This window comes from Triticum urartu, chromosome 7A (genome assembly GCF_056163025.1).
Source record: "Triticum urartu cultivar PI428250 chromosome 7A, HENAU_Tu73, whole genome shotgun sequence".
Lineage (NCBI taxonomy): Eukaryota > Viridiplantae > Streptophyta > Magnoliopsida > Poales > Poaceae > Triticum > Triticum urartu.
In genome coordinates, this window is record NC_141879.1 from 549,513,361 (window position 1) to 549,534,968 (window position 21,608).

At 48.4% G+C, this 21,608-nt stretch overlaps 2 protein-coding genes and 1 pseudogene across 5 annotated transcripts; 2 read left to right on the plus strand and 1 right to left on the minus strand.

The window, feature by feature from the left end:
- Positions 1-983: 983 nt before the first annotated feature.
- On the minus strand, positions 984-1,898 carry LOC125521927 (uncharacterized). Its single transcript, XM_048686990.2, has 3 exons — positions 1,682-1,898; positions 1,422-1,593; positions 984-1,327 (listed from the first exon to the last, which is right to left on the minus strand). Exons 1-3 carry the CDS (start codon positions 1,695-1,697, stop codon positions 1,282-1,284), a joined length of 234 nt encoding a protein of 77 aa, XP_048542947.1. The 5' UTR covers positions 1,698-1,898; the 3' UTR covers positions 984-1,281.
- A 2,199-nt stretch (positions 1,899-4,097) lies between these two features.
- LOC125524605 (uncharacterized) lies at positions 4,098-5,118 on the plus strand. 3 transcript variants are annotated; one of them, XM_087536089.1, is made up of 3 exons: positions 4,098-4,349; positions 4,442-4,707; positions 4,819-5,118. In XM_087536089.1, the coding sequence occupies exons 2-3, from the start codon at positions 4,511-4,513 to the stop codon at positions 4,862-4,864; spliced, it is 243 nt and encodes an 80-aa protein (XP_087392215.1). In that variant the 5' UTR covers positions 4,098-4,349; positions 4,442-4,510; the 3' UTR covers positions 4,865-5,118. The 3 variants fall into 3 exon arrangements, with proteins under 3 accessions (XP_087392215.1, XP_048545603.1, XP_048545602.1); XM_048689646.2 differs by having other exon boundaries at positions 4,099-4,349; positions 4,439-4,707; XM_048689645.2 differs by lacking the exon at positions 4,098-4,349 and having other exon boundaries at positions 4,390-4,707.
- A 147-nt stretch (positions 5,119-5,265) lies between these two features.
- LOC147960379 (uncharacterized) lies at positions 5,266-7,525 on the plus strand (annotated as a pseudogene). Its single transcript, XR_015611240.1, has 2 exons — positions 5,266-6,937; positions 7,174-7,525. The product of XR_015611240.1 is annotated as an uncharacterized LOC147960379 (transcript).
- Positions 7,526-21,608: the final 14,083 nt, after the last annotated feature.

Here is a 21,608-nt window from a genome sequence, read left to right on the forward strand (position 1 = left end):
CAAGAGCAAATCGGTGGCGAAAGCTTTGGATCAAGGATTTTGGATTGATCACATTAATACAACTTCAGGCATCATGGTGCAGCACATCATTGAGTTCATGGATCTTCGGTCGGAGTTGTAGTATGTCATTCTAAATGGAGATACCACGGATATCATTGTTTGGAAAAAAACACAGCTTCCGGCGACCACGCCACCCCTTCGGCTTACCTGGCGCAACCTTAGAACAATAACGCTGGCGCCCCTCTCCTGAAGCCGGCTTCTCAGAAATTTGGGCACCATCAAAACATAAGTTAATTTTGCTTGGCTTGTCACTGAAGATTGTCTATGGACTGCGGACTGGCTTCAACAGAGAGGATGGCCAAATTATGGGTTATGCCAGTTATGCAAGAGAGAACCAGAGACCGCGGCCCATCTCCTATTCAAGTGTAGATACGCAAGACGCATTTTCCTTGATATTCATAGATGGCTCGGGCTTCAACATGTCAACATTGACGAATGGAGCAACTTCAACGTGGTACAAGATTGGTGGCACTCCGTTATAAATGAAACGGCGACACTAGAAAAGGGTTAGCTTCTCTTATAATGCTTACATTGTGGGAGATTTGGTGCGAGAGTAATGACCAGGTTTTTGGAAATGGATTGTCAATGCCGAGCACCGTGAATACCAAGAAAAGAGGGAGGCCATGCTATGGGGACCACAGGGGCTAAACATTAGTATCCTTGTTGCCGCGAGAGTAATTTCATGTAATCCCGATCGAGTTTTGCTTACGTACAACCCTCCCTCCCCGCTTTAGAAGTCTACATGATTCTTGAAGTTACTTAAAAAGGCTATCGCCATATTAGCCTATGGATCAAACTTATTGAATAGTTTGGTTTGAATACAAAAGACTGTATTACCCTTTTTTATTAAATCGGTAACTTATAATCTTTATCTTTAATCCGCATCAAAATCTGTAAACTTTTCTAGTGGGTGTGTACCGGAGTAAAGTTCAAATGCAGTTATTGTCAGATTATTTCACTATAAAGACCAACAAATAATTCGATCATCACTGCCAACAAGGTAAACAACACCAAGAGAATATGCATTCAACGAGGCCACTAGCCGGATCAATCTCACAGGTCTATCTATCTAAATCATACGAATGGAAACAAAACAACGCACACGATCACACAAGAAAGTCGTGCTCCGAGACTAGTACTCAAACTCGATCATGACGAGCTCTATATGCCGCCGCGCCTGATCATGAGTCATGACGGTCGAACAACACCGGACGAAGTGGATCAGAAGCAGGCGTCGAGGAGGCAGCAGCAGCAGAGCGCCGCGCAGCTGCGACAACAGAAGAAGCAGACGATCATCATCAGGTCGTTACAAATGAGGCTACGGAGACAAGTGAGAACTCGGAACATGGGAGAAAAATTACCATCCTTTCAAGAACCCATCGCCGCCGTGGCCGTGCCCGCCGCGGCTGGTGGTGTCGCCGCCGGCCGGAGGGTACTGCTGGCCCTGCTGGTACGTAGCCGGCGGCGGCGCGACGTAGGCCTGCTGCTGGCCCGGCGGAGGGTACGCTGCTGCGGTGCCCGGCGGCGGGTAGCCTGCGTAACCAGAAGAAGCAAAAGATTACTCAGGATTCAACGATCGAAAGATCGATGCCCCTCCAGAGAAAAAGGAATTGGCACTTACCCTGCTGGTAGCTCATGATCGAGTTGCGGGAAGGGCTAGCAAAAACTCTGCAGAAACAATGCTCTGTTCCTCTGAGTTCTGACGCTGTTAATGTATCTCAATCAAGAACCAAAGAGGAGGAAGACGAATCGGCTAGGACTGGACGTCTGGACAGAACGGGATGGAGTGGAAACAGCATCGTCGAGCGTCTACTTATATCCGGTCAGTTTGCTTAGAGCATCTTCCGTGCGCCGTTCGCCTGGTTTGGCGCGGCCGGCAGCGATGGCTTCAACGGCTGCGCTAAAATGCAGTGCGCACGTCGCTCCAACAGCGCGTCAAAATACACCGCGCGCGATCCGTCGATGCATTGCATATAGCATTTTTCAACACAAAATGATGAATATTTTTAACACAATAAAATTTTTACACAAACAAGTTGATGAAGTTCATGCCCACAAGTTTAAAATCATACCCACAAGTTCATCCAACCAAGTTCAAAATGCAAATCAAGTTCAATACACAAAGGAAAGACACATCATTCCTCGTCCTCGTCCTCGTCCTCGTCTTCGTCCTCGTCCTCGTCTTCGTCCTCGTCCTCATCTTTGGAAGACGATTCTTCCGCCTCCGAAGATGAATCTTCCTCCCTCTCGCGCACCGCATCACGTGAAGCTCCGACGGTGTTGGCAAGATCTTCAATGGCATCTTCATAGGAATGTGTGTGAGGAGGCTCATCGAAAGACATTCCGCCCATGACGGCCGGAGGTGCACCCATGCCTCCCATGAGAGAAGCAAAACTCATGCCTCCCATCGTGGCCATAGCGTCGGGGGGTGCTCCAAAGCCAGCCATGCCTCCCATTGCACCTAAACCGCCCACGGTACCTTCGAAGCCACCCATGGCACCCATGGCGCCGAGGCCACCGCCACCCATTGCACGAACCATGGCTTTTTTTTGGATCAAGACTTCTTGTTGGGCAAGATTGGCATACTCCTTTTGCACCGCATTGAGGTTAGTTGTGTCCAAGAAGAACAAGTGCTTCTCCCATTCCAACAACCTAGTTCGCTCCTCATTGCTCACCTTCCTCCTCCAAAGCCACCTTCCTCTCCTCGGCCGCCACCCTCCTCTCCTCGGCCGCCAACCTCCTCTCCTCGGTCGCGGCATCTTGGGTCCTTGCCATTTTCCTCACCTCGTTGGCTTCTTTTCTTGCCTTCACAATAGCTTCCATAACATGTTTGAGCTCATCATCTCCTTTCTTCTTCTTCTTTTGGGTTTGGTCTTTCTTGCACCCATCCGGTCGCTTTGGCTTCGAGTAAGAAACCGAGTTGGGTGTAGGGCTTCTCTTGCCGTCATCACTTGATGGATCATCCTTGGAGGCATTTCGTCGAATATGTTGTGCGCGCCAGCCGCCGACTCAACGAGTGAGCTTGCCGGCGCTTCGGCAGCCGCCGCGCCCGTCGCACGCCCCGCAAGCTTCTTCCTCTTCGCCTTGGAGGTGCCGGAGCCGTCCGCCGCCTTGTTTTTCTTCGCCGATGTCTTGCTCTTCTTTAGCCGCGCCGCATTGGGGAGCTTTGAGAAGGAGGGGGCGGCGGCTCGGGCCGGCGCCGGCGCGACGCCACCCGCCGCCGAGGTCATCCGCGGCGGCATGAAGAGGCCGCGTGCGAGGCCGCTCGTCGGAGGAGCTCCGGCGGCGGCGAGGCCAACGCCATCCGGGCTAGGGTTTGTGGCGGCGGCGGCGGCGGCGGCAGCGGGGTCGCGGCTATAGGACGGGGTGAGCGGGGTGCCGGTGCGTGCGTCCATGGGTGCGGGTTGCCGGCGCCGGCGCGCGCGGGGCTTTGGAGGGGGAGAAGAAGAGCGCGCAGCGCGAGCGCCGAGTGTGCCGCGCGCGGAAGCGGGCGCCGCAAATACACCGCGCGAGGTACCGCTTCCACGCCCGCGCCCAACTCCTTATACCGCGTGCACGGCTATTGCGCGCCCGCTGGAGCAATCCGCCGGGTTGCTCGCGCGCTAAAACGGGCGATTTTGCGACGAGGCGTCTATTTAGCGTGGATGTTGGAGATGTTCTTAGACGCGTCGTCTTGCCTGAGACAGTCAGACGGAGACTGGTTGACGGATTGTTGCTTAAACTAAAGGGAAGAAATCCACGCGGCGATGGCGCGGCGTCGCTCTCGTGGGCCGGTGGCTGCAGGTGACGGTTCCGTCTTTCCTTCCTTCCTTCCTGGCTGTGCTTATCAGCGGCGAACCTTCGTCGTCGACGAAGGCCGGTGTGCTGGATCAAATCAAATAGCGGATCCGTAGCGGGTCAACTGCATCCAGAGCAGAGGAGATGCCACGGATGGACGAATCGGTGCACGCCACGACGGAGGAGTACGCATAGTCCAACACGGTTGAGCCGCCGGCATAATTACACGCGCTGATTAGTGATTAGTAGAGACGACGTCGTGGCGTCTTGGATTTCTGCTCTAGGCTCCTCTCTGCTTGGTGTGGTGCACCAGCCGGGACCTCCCAGTTGGACCAATGGCGGTCAACCACGCACGAGGCCCCCGCCGTCCAACGGAACCATGAGCACGCCCGAGGCGGCATGCAAGCGCAACACCTGAGAGCGCGTCGTCCGTGGCACGGTGGCATGGCAGGCAGGGCAGTTCAGCTGTCTCCTTTCGCTTTCTCTTCTCCCCCCCAAGTCGACCGACGCGGGTAAGCAACCGTGTCTGTGCAGCTCCTACAAATACAGACGCTCGGCGATGCACTCTTCCTAATCCTATCCATTCCCTTCATCTTCATAGCAGCAAAGCCTCTTTTCTCCATCCTCCTCTAGGTTCTTGATCGCTTCAGGAAGACACATCAGTAATTCCATCATGAGCTACCAGCAGGGCGCCACCGCCACGGCCTACCCTCCGCCGGGCCAGCAGCAGCAGCAGGCCTACGTAGCCCCGCCGCCGCCGGCCGGCTACCCGCAGAAGGACCAGCAGTATCCTGCCGCCGCCGGCGCCGACACCACCACGAGCCGCGGCGGCCATGGACACCACCACGGCGGCGGCTTCTGGAGAGGCTGGTAAGTCTTGTTCGTCCCTTCTGAGTCCTGTCTGCGCATGCATCCTTCCCGTGCATGGCCTTGTTCATGGTGATGCTTAATCATGTTTGTCTGCTTCTTCTCTTGTTGCAGCTGCGCCGCTCTGTGCTGCTGCTGCCTCCTCGACGCCTGCTTCTGATCAAGTCAATTTCATCCATCGTGCTCGGTTAGGCTACGTGGCCTAACGACTGCACCTGCTGTTCATCACGGTTGATGTGGAGTCCGGATGTCATCTAGTAATTGTTTGTTTTCCTTTTTCGCTTGGTTGGTTACACTTTTGTGAGCAGTGCTATTTGTTGGTTGCTCAGCACCATTTCTGTGTAGTATGTCATGGTGATGTGGCCCGATCTCTTGTACATTGATTATGTTAATATATAAAGATGGTTAGTAATATCACTGTGCAACAGTCGCTTCACCTCTTCAATTTATACATGATTGCTGATGGAGCCATAACCGAGCTCGCTTCGGTGGGACGATGGAGTGTGGATACAGTTATTGTGTAACAAATATTGGCACTCAAAGATGTTGTCTCAAGTCACTGCTTAACCGTTTGATTCACCTTTCTGCAAGGGTTTGATAAAAACTAAGGTTGCTTTTTCCAATAGGGGAAGGTTACATATTGGTGATGGCCTACCAACTAGGTTCTCGGTGTTGAGTTGTATATTTTGTACATTATGTAACGTTGTACTCTCTCGGTGTACCGATCCTAGATTGTAGGATCTGAGCTCACTCCCGCATGGCCTGCGTGCCTAACTCTCCGGGACCTTCTCTCCCTCTCTATGTAAACACTGATTGTACCAGAAACACTCAAGGAAATCATAACACAGTTTCCAACTTGGTATCAGTCGCTAGGGTTTCCTCATGGCTGCGGACGATCTCTCCTCCTCTTCCTCCGCCGCCGCCACGAGCTCCACCACGTCGCTGGGCTCCCTCTCCTCCTCCTCGGCGCCTCCTGCCGGCACCACTCCCCCCTTCGTCTTCGGCACCACCCCAACCCTCTTCAGCGGCTCCTCACCTGCCACGGCATCCCAGTTTGCCCCTCTCTTCACCACCGCCGACTCTTCTCCCGTGCCACTGCCGGCCTCCTCCCTGACCCATCCTATCTTCCGCGACCACATCACGAACCACATCAAGTTTTTCCTCAACCCCGCGGATCACAACTACCATAAGTGGAAAACTTTCTTTCTGATGGTTCTCGTTCGCTACGGCGTCTCCTACCTTCTCGACCATCCCCCCTCCCAATGCTCCGGCGCAATATCTTGAGCTCGACGCCCACATCGTCCTGTGGATCTATGCCACCCTCTCGGAAACCATGTGCGACCATGTGGTCGGTGCCGCCACCACCTACGCCCTATGGCACAAGATCAAAGACTTCTTTCTCGCCAATCGCGATGCTCGCTTCATGATCCTCAACCGCCAATACCGAACCTCAAACAGGGTGATCTCTCTGTGTTCGAGTACGCATGCCGTCTGAAGCTCCTCACCGACGCCCTCGCCGATATTGATCGTACCGTCACCGAGGTGGATCTCACCACCCAATTTCTTCATGGCCTCGACAAGCAGCTCGACACCATCCGCATCGTCCTCGGTAACCAGGGCCTCCCCTTCGACACCGTGCTCTCCCGCGTTGTTCTCGCGGAGGAGTCGCAGGCGCAGCGCGCGGCTGAGGAAGGCGCCTCTGCGTTCGCCATGGCGGGAGGCAGCTCTTCCGGCGCTGGCTCCTCGGCTGGCCCCTCAGGTGGTCGCGGCCACGGCGATCGCCTCTCTGATCGCGCCCTGGACGCCACCCCTCCGTCGGGCCCCTCCTCTGGCCGCGGGCGCGGTGACCGCTCTGGTGACGGCGGTGACCGTGGGCGCGATTGCGGCCGAGGACGCGGTGACCACTCTGGGCGCGGTCACCAGGCGGCTACCTTCTCCCCCTTTACGGGGTACTTCGCCCCCTACGGGATGGCGCTCCCGTCGCCCCGCTCTGGCTGGATCCTGCCCAACGCCGCCGGTGTTCTTGGACCCCGCCCCGGCGCCCATGCTCAGGCGTACCACGCCTTCACGCCGTCTCCGGTGCCATCTACTCCGTACTATCAGCCACCGCAGCCGTCATGGGACCATCTCGCCATGCTCAACGCCGCCTTCAGCAACGGCGGCTACGCCACGCCCCCGGCCCCCGAGTGGTACCTCGACAGCGGCGCATCTTCGCACGTGACAGGCACCCAAGGTAATCTGACCTCGTCAAGTTCTTCATTTTCGCATTTACCCTCTAGCATTGTTGTCGGTAATGGGCATTCTCTTCCTGTCACTGCCACGGGCTCTACCACCCTCTCCTCTCATGATTTTCGCCTCACTAACATTCTTGTCTCCCCCAATGTCATTACTAGCCTCATATCCGTTCGTAAATTTACTAAAGATAATTCTTGCTCTATTGAATTTTACCCGTGTGGTTTTCTTGTGAAGGATCTTCGCACTCGACAAGTTCTCATGATCTCCGTTAGCCACGGCGATCTCTACCCCTTCGTTGGCACTAAACCGGCGCCGGCGTCCGCTCTCCTCGCCACCACCACCTAGGACTTGTGGCATCGCCGCCTTGGGCATCCCGGAGCACACACCTTTTCCTCACTCGCCCAACACTTTCTTAATGATTGTAATAAGGCTCCCCACACCCCATGTAATGCGTGCCAACTTGGGCGCCAACCCCGTTTACCTTTTCCATCCTCCTTTAGTAAAACATATGCTCCTTTTGATTTAATTCATTGTGACTTGTGGACATCACCCGTTGTTAGCTTTTCTGGGTTCCAATATTATCTTGTCATGCTTGATGATTTTACTCATTACTCGTGGACATTTCCTCTTCGCAACAAATCTGACACCTCCACTGTGCTTCAACGCTTTTTTACATTCACATAATTCCACGTGATCATCAAGAGCATGCAATGTGACAACGACGGTGAATTCATCAATTCGTCCCTACGCACCTTCTTCTCCTCCAACGGCATTGCCTATCGCTTCTCGTGCCCCCATACCTCCCCGCAAAATGGCAAAGCCGAACGCATGATTCGTACCACCAACGATATCATGCGCACGCTTCTCCTTCAAGCGACCCTCACGCCCCCATTTTGGGTTGAAGTCCTTCACACCGCCACCTACCTTCTAAACCGACGCCCCTCTCGTACCATTGCGCCACACACACCACATCTTCTTCTCCGCGGCGTTCCACCCACCTATGACCACCTTCGTGTCTTCGATTGCCTCTGTTTTCCCAACCAATATGCCACAATGGCCCACAAACTAACCCCACGCTCCTCCCGCTGGATCTTTCTAGGCTATGCCCTCGAACACAAGGGGTACAGGTCCTTTGACCTAGCCACACGCCGCGTGATCTTCTCTCGCCACATTATTTTCGATGAAACAATTTTTCCCTACAACCCCACACCAGACCACACACCCTCTACGTCCACAAACAATCCCCATGCACCATATCAGCCACACCCCATCCTCCCATCGGGATCGCCACCACCTACCACGTCTGGGCCCTGCCCTCCACCAGATTCTGCGCCTCGCCAACCCTCCCCACCCACGTCGCCCGCTCCACCCCGCACCGGCCGCCCCACACCTGCCATTGCGCCCCCCTCACGCGGATCCACTTCGGATCACGCGCCCGCTAGTGCGCCTGCCTCGCCCGGGCCCGCCGCATCCTTCCTGCACCGCGGACCGGCCCCTGCGCCCGATTCGCCACGCCCTGCCGATTCCCTCTCGGATCGCGCGCCCACCCGTGCGCCCCCACGCCTGGTCCCATCGCATCCGTCTCGTGCTCCTCGCCCAATCCAGTGCCCGCCGAATCGCCCGGGTCCACCGAATCTGCCTCGGATTCTTCCCCGCCTTGCACGCCCACACCACCTCTTCCACCACATGCAATACCGGTACAGCCACCCGAAAACTCCCACAAGATGACCACACGCGCTAAAACAGGCTACTTAATGCCAAAACGCCTCTTTCTTGCAGACGCCTCCTCACCCATTCCTCCCACGTATAAATCAGCCCTTAAGGATCCCCATTGGCGTCAAGCAATGTTAGATGAGTATAATGCATTAATGAATAACTTCACTTGGTCTTTGGTGCCTAAGCCTGCAGGTGCGAATGTGGTGACGGGCAAGTGGATCTTCAGGCACAAATTCAACACGGATGGGTCTCTGGCACGGTACAAGGCCCGGTGAGTCGTTTGTGGCTTCTCACAATAGGAGGGTGTGGACTACGATGAGACGTTCAGTCCAGTGGTCAAGCCAGCAACCATTCGGGTGGTATTGAGTCTTGCCACCAGTCATTCCTGGCCCATTCATCAACTTGATGTCAAGAATGCATTTCTTAATGGTGAGCTCAACGAAACAGTGTATTGCTTGCAACCGGCCGGTTTTGTGGACTCCTCCAAGCCGGATCATGTGTGTCTTCTCAACAAGTCACTATATGGTCTCAAGTAGGCCCCTCGGACGTGGTTCTTGCGCTTTCAAGCATTCCTCTTATCTCTTGGGTTTCGGGCATCCAAGAGTGACACGTCCATGTTCATCCTACATCATGGTAACTCCCTTGCATATCTTCTCGTTTATGTGGATGATATCATTCTCATCGCAAGCTCACCTCACACACTCACCCACATCATCTCCTCTCTTAAGCGCGAGTTTGCCATGACTAACCTTGGTGCCTTACACCATTTCTTGGGCATCAATGTCACCTCCAACCAGTCCGGCCTCTTCCTATGCCAGCAGCAATACACTCTCGAGCTTCTTGAGCACGCATCTATGCTTACATGCAAACCCGCATCCACACCGGTCGATACCAGCTCCAAACTGTCTTCTACTGATGGTGCCCTGCTCTCTAACCCCACTCACTACCGTAGTATCACTAGAGCTCTACAATACCTCACCCTAACCCGCCCGGACATTACATATGCGGTCCAACAAGCCTGTTTATTCATGCATGCTCCACGCGATATCCATTGGCAGCTTGTGAAGCGCATTCTCCGATACCTACAGGGTACATCTCACTACGGCCTTCAGCTTTTTCGGTCACCCTCCACTGACCTCATTGCTTACACCGATGCCGATTGGGCCGGGTGTCCGGACACACGCAGGTCGACCTCTGGTTTTTGTGTGTTCCTTGGAGCTAACCTCATCTCCTGGTCCTCCAAGCGCCAACCCACCATCTCACGATCCAGTGTCGAGGCTGAATATCGAGGTGTTGCAAACTGTGTGGCTGAAGCTTGTTGGTTGCGGCAACTTCTTCATGAGCTCAGGGTACCACCCAAATGTGCCACCGTGGTGTATTGCGACAACATCAGTGCCTCCTACCTTGCGAGCAATCCGGTCCAGCATCAATGAACCAAGCATATTGAGATTGACTTGCATTTTGTTTGGGATCGTGTGGCCCTTGGCGACGTTCGAGTCTTGCATGTGCCATCCAGCTCGCAATATGCCGACATCTTCACCAAGGGACTGCCCTCGCCAGTCTTCACCGAGTTTCGGTCCAGCCTGAACATCCTTCCCAATGGAGTTCCGGCTGAGGGGGGGTGTTGAGTTGTATATTTTGTACATTATGTAACGTTGTACTCTCTCGGTGTACCGATCCTAGATTGTGGGATATGAGCTCACTCCTGCATGGCCTGCGTGCCTAACTCTCCGGGACCTTCTCTCCCTCTCTATGTAAACACTGATTGTACCAGAAACACTCAAGGAAATCATAACACAGTTTCCAACTCTCGGAGGACACTTGATACTTGGCTTGGGGACGCACCCCTTCTTTATATCTTTTTTACATTATTGTTCAGCGTAAGAAAGAGACTATGTGACCATTGTATTTGGGTCAAATTCATTAAATATCTAAGTTGATCAGGGATAAGTGGACTATGTGGATGCATTTAGTTTGACGGTTGATACATATTAACTTCACTAATCACTACTAGGAAATACCTTATAGATAGATTCTAAGCAGTAGCGAGGGGTATATGGCCGTGTTGCTGCTAATTAGTAGTAGCGAGGGGTACTACTAAGTTGATAGTAGTAGCGAGGGTCTGCTACTAAGTGATCCCACCGTGCCCTCCGGGACAGGCCATAGTAGTAACCACTCGCTACTACTAAGTTGATAGTAGTAGCGATGGGTATAAGCCCCTCGCTACTACTAAGTGGTCTCTACCATGCCCCCGGGATAGGCCATAGTACTAGCGTGGAGAATAAACCCGGATCCACTACTATCGACCCACCAACACATGTGTACACATAGCGTGAGGAGGCCCAAACCCAAACCCAAACCCACACTCTCTCAATTCCCCATCTCCCTCCCACTCGAGATGCCCTTCCTCACCCACTGCCACCGCTGGCCTCGCATCTTATCATCTCACACGAATCCAACAACCTCCTCTCCCACCGCAGCCCCCTCCCCTCCCCATCCTTCCTCCTCCTTCTCCGGTGCTGGACAAAAGAGGGAGATCCAGTAGAGCACCGTCCATGGCGATAGCCAGATCTGGCACGCAACCACTTGCACTTCCTCGTCGGGACAGGGCCTCGTGAGGACATGAGGTCCCAGGAAAAGAAGCAGCAGTCGGGCATCGTCTAGGGTTTCGGGCATCGGCTCCAACTCCGGCGGCCACTAGTCAGTTGCTCCTCGTACTCCTCTCTATATCTCTCTTCCTCTTCTAATCCTTTTCTCTTCTTTTGTAACAGTAGCAGAGGAGAGGTGTGGGGATGAGTTGGGTGAGGAAGCACCATCACCATGGATGACTTCATCCCCTCCAGGACCAGCATCAACCATGGATGGAGAGGACGATGACGCCCAGTAGCAGCAACCACGGATGGAATTTTTTTAATTCCTAATTAGTTAGTAGTAGCCCTGCAGATAACTAGTAGTAGCGCCGGTGGCACCTGCGCTACTACTACCACTTAGCTGTAGCGCCTTAGCAGTAGCACGGGCATCCGCACTACTAGTAGTCCTTTACCCCGTGCTGGTACTAGGCTTTTTCCTAGTAGTGAATGTACCAGACACATTTCATTGGAAGTTGATGCCTTTTGATGTTTTCACACTCAAATCTATATACATGGATTTAATCAACTCTGACCAGTCTTCCTTTTGATGTTTCGTAGTCAAATATATATGGATTTATTCAACTCTGACCAGTCTTGCGTTCACAACATATTTAGAAAACAAAAGTATTACTTAAAATTAAAATTTTCACGTGATTTGTTCATAGGGAAGTTGTTCTTACTAAAAATAATCCAGCGAAACATAAAATGCCAAGGCAAAAACAATGTTGCTTTTGTGGTCAGACGGAAATAGTGCACCATCTTCTTATTGCATGTCCATTGTCACTCTGTTATGGCGCATGATTCATGCGATGTTTAATTTACCTCCATCCATTAGTATTATTAATATGTTTGGTAACTGGTTGAGGAGGGTTAAAGCCCACGTGGGTGTTTGTGCTTTGCTTCGGGCTATTTGAAATTATTGTAACGACTGTACTTTTAATAAAGCGGAAGTTCTCAATTCTTTATACTAGTTTTACTTCCACGCTACACGATGGATCCGTATGTCGTCATTACTGCAACATGCAAAAGTGCGGAGCTTATGGTCTCTAGGTGCAACTAATGAGAGATGGTAGCACAAGACATACATCCGGTTTGGATGACGGCACAATAATAGGCTATGTATGCATATTTTCCTATTTGTGTCGGTTGTGGCTTGTAATATTATTTTTTCTTCAAAAACCACATCCACATATATTAATTAATTAAAATGCATACCACACCTTCAGACCTATTAACAAAACTAGACTTCACAATCTCGTGTGTCATCATATTGGCCTTTCTGTTAGTCTTGGAGATCTTGAAATTTGTCGACATTTTAGAGACACTCAACATTTCCTTCTTTAGCGCTAATGGCCACCACAAAACTTGCATCGACATTAATCTTAATGAACTCCAAAGCGGGAGACTGCCAAGTTACAAAATTCCTCTCCACGTTATTGACGGGCTTTAAACCATCCACCCCTGCTTACCTTTGTTGCTAACCTCCACCTACATATTGGTATGACAAGACAAAAAGGATGCCCAGTAATTTTGTACAAAACTGACACAGGCAAAGACAACTTCCTTTCTCTTACCAAAGATCAAATCATTCCTCAAGTGACATGCTCTCCAAAACATGAATATAATTCTCCCACACACAAAAGACATTAATTGATTTAATAAAATAAGGGCCCAGCGAATTTGAAAATATCTTTGTTTGACAAATTCCAAACCTCCCTCGAACCAATACAAAGCGCACGAGCTTTGGGACAGATCACCAGAGCATGAAAAACGCATTCATCTCCAACACCACAAATCGAGCACGAGCCAACGATAGCTTGATGGTGTTTTACGCTATTAACTCGAACCGTCAAGCTATAATAAGCTGCAAACCATGCAAAAGATTCTGATTTTCTCACAAACATTAGCCTTTCAAATAATATTCGAGAGCCTCCTTTCCCCATTCATCGCAACACTGGAGCTCCCCAACTCTACCTTATCAACTTTGAGATTCAGCGCCAGCCTGTACGCACTCTTAGCTGAGAACAAACCATTTTTCTCGCAGTGCCAAGCAATAAAATTTCCTTCTCCGAAAGTCTAAGTACACAACTTTAAAATTTCCATAGCATCATGTGAAGGAAATATGCCCTAGAGGCAATAATAAAGTTATTATTTATTTCCTTATTTCATGATAAATGTTTATTATTCATGCTAGAATTGTATTAACCGGAAACATAATACATGTGTGAATACATAGACAAACAAAGTGTCACTAGTATGCCTCTACTTGACTAGCTCGTTAATCAAAGATGGTTATGTTTCCTAACCATAGACAAAGAGTTGTTATTTGATTAACGGGATCACATCATTAGGAGAATGATGTGATTGACTTGACCCATTCTATTAGCTTAGCACTCGATCGTTTAGTATGTTGCTATTGCTTTCTTCATGACTTATACATGTTCCTATGACTATGAGATTATGCAACTCCCATTTGCCGGAGGAACACTTTGTGTGCTACCAAACGTCACAACGTAACTGGGTGATTATAAAGGAGCTCTACAGGTGTCTCCAAAGGTACATGTTGGGTTGGCGTATTTCGAGATTAGGATTTGTCACTCCGATTGTCGGAGAGGTATCTCTGGGCCCTCTCGGTAATGCACATCACATAAGCCTTGCAAGCATTGCAACTAATGAGTTAGTTGCGAGATGATGTATTACGGAACGAGTAAAGAGACTTGCCGGTAACGAGATTGAACTAGGTATTGAGATACCGATGATCGAATCTCGGGCAAGTAACATACCAATGACAAAGGGAACAACGTATGTTGTTATGCGGTCTGACCGATAAAGATCTTCGTAGAATATGTAGGAGCCAGTATGAGCATCCAGGTTCCACTATTGGTTATTGACCGGAGACGTGTCTCGGTCATGTCTACATTGTTCTCGAACCTGTAGGGTCCGCACGCTTAAGGTTTCGATGACAGTTATATTATGAGTTTATGAGTTTTGATGTACCGAAGGAGTTCGGAGTCCCGGATGAGATCGGGGACATGACGAGGAGTCTCGAAATGGTCGAGACGTAAAGATCGATATATTGGACGACTATATTCGGACATCGGAAAGGTTCCGAGTGGTTCGGGTATTTTTCGGAGTACCGGGGAGTTACGGGAATACAGGAGAAGAAGTATATGGGCCTTATTGGGCTTTAGGGGAGAGGGAGAGGCAGGCCGCGCGCCCCCCAAGGCCTAGTCCGAATTGGACTAGGGGGAGGGGCTGTGCCCCCTCCTTCCTTCTCTTCCCTCTTCCCCTTCCTTGTCTCCTACTCCTACTATATGGAAGGACTCCTAGTTGGACTAGGAAAGGGGGAATCCTACTCCCGGTGGGAGTAGGACTCCCCTAGGGCGCGCCATAGAGAGGGCCGGCCCTCCCCTCCTCCACTCCTTTATATACGGGGGCAGGAGGCACCCCATAGACACACAAGTTGATCCACGTGATCATATTCTTAGCCATGTGCGGTGCCCCCTTCCACCATAATCCTCGATAATATTGTAGCGGTGCTTAGGCGAAGCCCTGCGACAGTAGAACATCAAGATCGTCACCACACCGTCGTGCTGACGGAACTCTTCCCCGACACTTTGCTGGATCGGAGTCCGGGGATCGTCATCGAGCTGAACGTGTGCTAAAACTCGGAGGTGCCGTAGTTTCGGTGCTTGATCGGTCGGGCCGTGAAGACGTACGACTACATCAACCGCGTTGTGCTAACGCTTCCGCTGTCGGTCTACAAGGGTATGTATATCACACTCTTCCCTCGTTGCTATGCATCACCATGATCTTGCGTGTGCGTAGGAAATTCTTTGAAATTACTACGTTCCCCAACAGTGGCATCCGAGCCTAGGTTTTATGCGTTGATGTAATATGCACGAGTAGCACACAAGTGAGTTGTGGGCGATATAAGTCATACTGCTTACCAGCATGTCACACTTTGGTTCCGCGGTATTGTTGGATGAAGCGGCCCGGACCGACATTACGCGTACGCTTACGCGAGACTGGTTCTACCGACGTGCTTTGCACACAGGTGGCTGGCGGGTGTCAGTTTCTCCAACTTTAGTTGAACCGAGTGTGGCTACACCCGGTCCTTGCGAAGGTTAAAACAACACCAACTTGACAAACTATCGTTGTGGTTTTTGATGCGTAGGTAAGAACGGTTCTTGCTAAGCCCATAGTAGCCACGTAAAACTTGCAACAACAAAGTAGAGGACGTCTAACTTGTTTTTGCAGGGCATGTTGTGATGTGATATGGTCAAGACGTGATGAGATATAAGTTGTTGTATGAGATGATCATGTTTTGTTGAAGTTATCAGCAACTGGCAAAATCCATATGGTTGTCTCTCTATTGCATAAGATGCAAGCGTCCAATAATTGCTTTACTTTATCGCTATGCGATAGCAATAGTTGCAAGAGCAATTGTTGGCGAGACGACCACGTGACGACACATTGATATAGATCAAGATGATGGAGATCATGGTGTCATGCCGGTGACGATATAGATCATGACAGTACTTCGGAGATGGAGATCACAAGCACAAGATGATGATGGCCATATCATATCACTTATATTGATTGCATGTGATGTTTATCTTTTATGCATCCTATCTTGCTTTGATTGACGGTAGCATTATAAGATGATCTCTCACTAAATTTCAAGATAAAAAGTGTTCTCCCTGAGTATGCACCGTTGCCAAAGTTCGTCGTGCCCAGACACCACGTGATGATCGGGTGTGATAAGCTCTACGTCCGTCTACAATGGGTGCAAGCCAGTTTTGCACACGCAGAATACTCAGGTTAAACTTGACGAGCCTAGCATATGCAGATATGGCCTCGGAACACTGAGACCGAAAGGTCGAGCGTGAATCATATAGTAGATATGATCAACATAGCGATGTTCACCATTGAAAACTACTCCATTTCACGTGATGATCGGTTATGGTTTAGTTGATTTGGATCACGTGATCACTTAGATGATTAGAGGGATGTCTATCTAAGTGGGAGTTCTTAAGTAATATGATTAATTGAACTTTAATTTATCATGAACTTAGTCCTGGTAGTATTAGCATATCTATGTTGTAGATCAATAGCTCGCGTTTAGCTCCCCTGTTTTATTTTAATATGTTCCTAGAGAAAATTGTGTTGAAAGATATTAGTAGCAATGATGCAGATTGGATCCGTGATCTGAGGCTTATCCTCATTGCTGCACAGAAGAATTATGTCCTTGATGCACCGCTAGGTGACAGACCTATTGCAGGAGCAGATGCATATGTTATGAACGTTTGGCTAGCTTGATATGATGACTACTTGATAGTTTAGTGCACCATGCTTAACGGCTTAGAATCGGGACTTCAAAGACGTTTTGAACGTCATGGACCATATGAGATGTTCCAGGAGTTGAAGTTAATATTTCAAGCAAATACCCGAGTTGAGAGATATGAAGTCTCCAACAAGTTCTATAGCTAAAAGATGGAGGAGAATCGCTCAACTAGTGAGCATGTGCTCAGATTGTCTGGGTACTACAATCGCTTGAATCAAGTGGGAGTTAATCTTCTAGATAAGATAGTGATTGACAGAATTCTCTAGTCACCATCACCAAGTTAGTAGAACTTCGTGATGAACTATAATATGCAAGGGATAACAGAAACGATTCCCAAGCTTTTCGTGATACTGAAATCGACGAAGGTAGAAATCAAGAAAAACATCAAGTGTTGATGGTTGACGAAACCACTAGTTTCAAGAAAAGGGTAAAGGAAAGAAGGGGAACTTCAAGAAGAACGGCAAGCAAGTTGCTGCTCAAGTGAAGAAGCCCAAGTCTGGTCCTAAGCCTGAGACTAAGTGCTTCTACTGCAAAGGGACTGGTCACTGGAAGCAGAACTGCCCCAAGTATTTGGCGGATAAGAAGGATGGCAAAATAAACAAAGGTATATTTGATATACATATTACTGATGTGTACTTTACTAGTGTTCGTAGCAACCCCTCGGTATTTGATATTGGTTTAGTTGCTAAGAGTAGTAACTCGAAACGGGAGTTGCAGAATGAACAGAGACTAGTTAAGGGTGAAGTGATGATGTGTGTTGGAAGTGGTTCCAAGATTGATATGATCATCATCGCACACTCCCTATACTTTCGGGATTAGTGTTGAACCTAAATAAGTGTTATTTGGTGTTTGCGTTGAGCATGAATATGATTTGATCATGTTTATTGCAATACGGTTATTCATTTAAGTAAGAGAATAAATTGTTGTTTTGTTTACATGAATAAAACCTTCGATGGTCATACACCCAATGAAAATAGTTCGTTGGATCTCGATCTTAGTGTTACACATATTCATAATATTGAAACCAAAAGATGCAAAGTTAATAATGATAGTGCAACTTATTTGTGGCACTGCCGTTTAGGTCATATCGGTATAAAGCGCATGAAGAAATTCCATACTGATGGACTTTTGGAACCACTTGATTATGAATCACTTGGTACTTGCGAACCATGCCTCATGGGCAAGATAACTAAGACTCCGTTCTCCAGAACAATGGAGCGAGCAACAAACTTGATTGGAAATAATACATACTGATGTATGCAGTCCAATGAGTGTTGAGGCTCGCGGCGGGTATCATTATTTTCTGACCTTCACAGATGATTTGAGCAGATATGAGTATATCTACTTGATGAAATATAAGTCCGAAACATTTGAAAAGTTCAAATAATTTCAGGGTGAAGTGGAAAATCATTGTGACAAGAAAATAAGGTTTCTACGATCTGATCACGGAGACAAATATTTGTTACGAGTTTGGTCTTCAATTAAAACAATGTGAAATAGTTTCACTACTCACGCCACCTGGAACACCACAATGTAATGGTGTGTCCGAACGTCATAACCGTACTTTATTAGATATGGTGCGATCTATGATGTCTCTTACCGATCTACCACTATCGTTTTGGGTTTATGCATTAGAGACAGCTGCATTCACGTTAAATAGGGCACCATCTAAATCCATTGAGACGACGCCTTATGAACTATGGTTTGGCAAGAAACCAAAGTTGTTGTTTCTTAAAATTTGGGGCTGCGATGCTTATGTGAAGAAGCTTCAACCTGATAAGCTCGAACCCAAATCGGAGAAATGTGTCTTCATAGGATACCCAAAGGAGACAGTTGGGTACACCTTCTATCACAGATCCGAAGGCAAGTTATTCGTTGCTTAGAATGGATCCTTTCTAGAGAAGGAGTTTCTCTCAAAAGAAGTGAGTGGGAGGAAAGTAGAACTTGATGAGGTAATTTTACCTTCTCCCTTATTGGAAAGTAGTTCATCACAGAAAACGGTTTCTGTGACACCTACACCAATTAGTGAGGAAGTTAATGATGATGATCATGAAACTTCAGATCAAGTTATTACTGAACCTCGTAGATCAACCAGAGTAAGATCCGCACCAGAGTGGTACGGTAATCCTGTTCTGGAAATCATGCTACTAGATCATGATGAACCTACGAACTATGAAGAAGCGATGGCGAGCCCAGATTCCGCAAAATGGCTTGAAGCCGTGAAATCTGAGATGGGATCCATGTATGAAAACAAAGTATGGACTTTGGTTGACTTGCCCGTTGATCAGCAAGCAATTGAAAATAAATGGATCTTCAAGAGGAAGACGGACGCTGATAGTAGTGTTACTATCTACAAAGCTAGAATTGTCACAAAAAGGTTTTCGACAAGTTCAAGATGTTGACTACGATGAGAGTTTCTCACTCGTATCTATGCTTAAGTCTGTCTGAATCATGTTAGCAATTGCCGCATTTTATGAAATCTGGCAAATGGATAAACAAAGCTGCATTCCTTAATGGATTTCTTAAAGAAGAGTTGTATATGATGCAATCAGAAGGTTTTGTCAATCCTAAAAGTGTTAACAAAATATGCAAGCTCCAGCAATCCATCTGTGGACTGGTGCAAGCATCTCGGAGTTGGAATATGCGCTTTGATGAGATGATCAAAGTATATAGTTTTATACAGACTTGTGGTGAAGCCTGTATTTACAAGAAAGTGAGTGGGAGCACTACAGCATTTCTGACAAGTATATGTGAATGACATATTATTGATCGGAAATAATATAGAATTATTCTGCAAAGCATAAAGGAGTGTTTGAAAGAAGTTTTTCAAATAAAAGACCTCGGTGAAGCTGCTTACATATTGAGCATCAAAATCTATAGAGATAGATCAAGATGCTTGATAAGTTTTTCAATAAGTACATACCTTGACAAGATTTTGAAGTAGTTCAAAATGGAACAGTAAAAGAAGAAGTTCTTGCCTGTGTTACAAGGTGTAAAGTTGAGTAAGACTCAAAACCCGACCACGACAGAAGATGGAGAGAGAATGAAAGTCATTCCCTATGCCTTAGCCATAGGTTCTATAAAGTATGTCATGCTGTGTACCAGACCTATTGTATACCCTGCCCTGAGTTTGGCAAGGGAGTACAATAGTGATCTAGGAGTAAATCACTGGACATTGGTCAAAATTATCCTTAGTGGAATAAGGATATGTTTCTCGATTATGGACATGACAAAAAGGTTCGTCGTAAAGGGTTACGTCGATGCAAGTTTTGACACTGATCCAGATGACTCTAAGTCTTAATCTGGATACATATTGAAAGTGGGAGCAATTAGCTAGAGTAGCTCCATGCAGAGCATTGTTGACATAGAAATTTGCAAAATAAATACGGATCTGAATGTGGCAGACCCGTTGACTAAACTTCTCTCACAAGCAAAACATGATCACACCTTAGTACTCTTTGGGTGTTAATCACATAGCGATGTGAACTAGATTATTGACTCTAGTAAACCCTTTGGGTGTTAATCACATGATGATGTGAACTATTGGTGTTAAATCACATAGCAACGTGAACTAGATTATTGACTCTAGTGCAAGTGAGAGACTGAAGGAAATATGCCCTAGAGGCAATAATAAAGTTATTATTTATTTCCTTATTTCATGATAAATGTTTATTATTCATGCTAGAATTGTATTAACCGGAAACATAATACATGTGTGAATACATAGACAAACAGAGTGTCACTAGTATGCCTCTACTTGACTAGCTCGTTAATCAAAGATGGTTATGTTTCCTAACCATAGACAAAGAGTTGTTATTTGATTAACGGGATCACATCATTAGGAGAATGATGTGATTGACTTGACCCATTCTATTAGCTTAGCACTCGATCGTTTAGTATGTTGCTATTGCTTTCTTCATGACTTATACATGTTCCTATGACTATGAGATTATGCAACTCCCATTTGCCGGAGGAACACTTTGTGTGCTACCAAACATCACAATGTAACTGGGTGATTATAAAGGAGCTCTACAGGTGTCTCCAAAGGTACATGTTGGGTTGGCGTATTTCGAGATTAGGATTTGTCACTCCGATTGTCGGAGAGGTATCTCTGGGCCCTCTCGGTAATGCACATCACATAAGCCTTGCAAGCATTGCAACTAATGAGTTAGTTGCGAGATGATGTATTACGGAACGAGTAAAGAGACTTGCCGGTAACGAGATTGAACTAGGTATTGAGATACCGACGATCGAATCTCGGGCAAGTAACATACCAATGACAAAGGGAACAACGTATATTGTTATGCGGTCTGACCGATAAAGATCTTCGTAGAATATGTACGAGCCAATATGAGCATCCAGGTTCCACTATTGGTTATTGACCGGAGACGTGTCTCGGTCATGTCTACATTGTTCTCGAACCCGTAGGGTCCGCACGCTTAATGTTTCGATGACAGTTATATTATGAGTTTATGAGTTTTGATGTACTGAAGGAGTTCGGAGTCCCGGATGAGATCGGGGACATGACGAGGAGTCTCGAAATGGTCGAGACGTAAAGATTGATATATTGGACGACTATATTCGGACATCGGAAAGGTTCCGAGTGGTTCGGGTATTTTTCGAAGTACCGGGGAGTTACGCGAATACATGAGAAGAAGTATATGGGCCTTATTGGGCTTTAGGGGAGAGGGAGAGGCAGGCCGCCCCCCCCCCCCAAGGCCTAGTCCGAATTGGACTAGGGGGAGGGGCTGCGCCCCCTCCTTCCTTCTCTTCCCTCTTCCCCTTCCTTGTCTCCTACTCCTACTACATGGAAGGACTCCTAGTTGGACTAGGAAAGGGGGAATCCTACTCCCGGTGGGAGTAGGACTCCCCTAGGGCGCGCCATAGAGAGGGCCGGCCCTCCCCTCCTCCACTCCTTTATATACGGAGGCAGGGGGCACCCCATAGACACACAAGTTGATCCACGTGATCATATT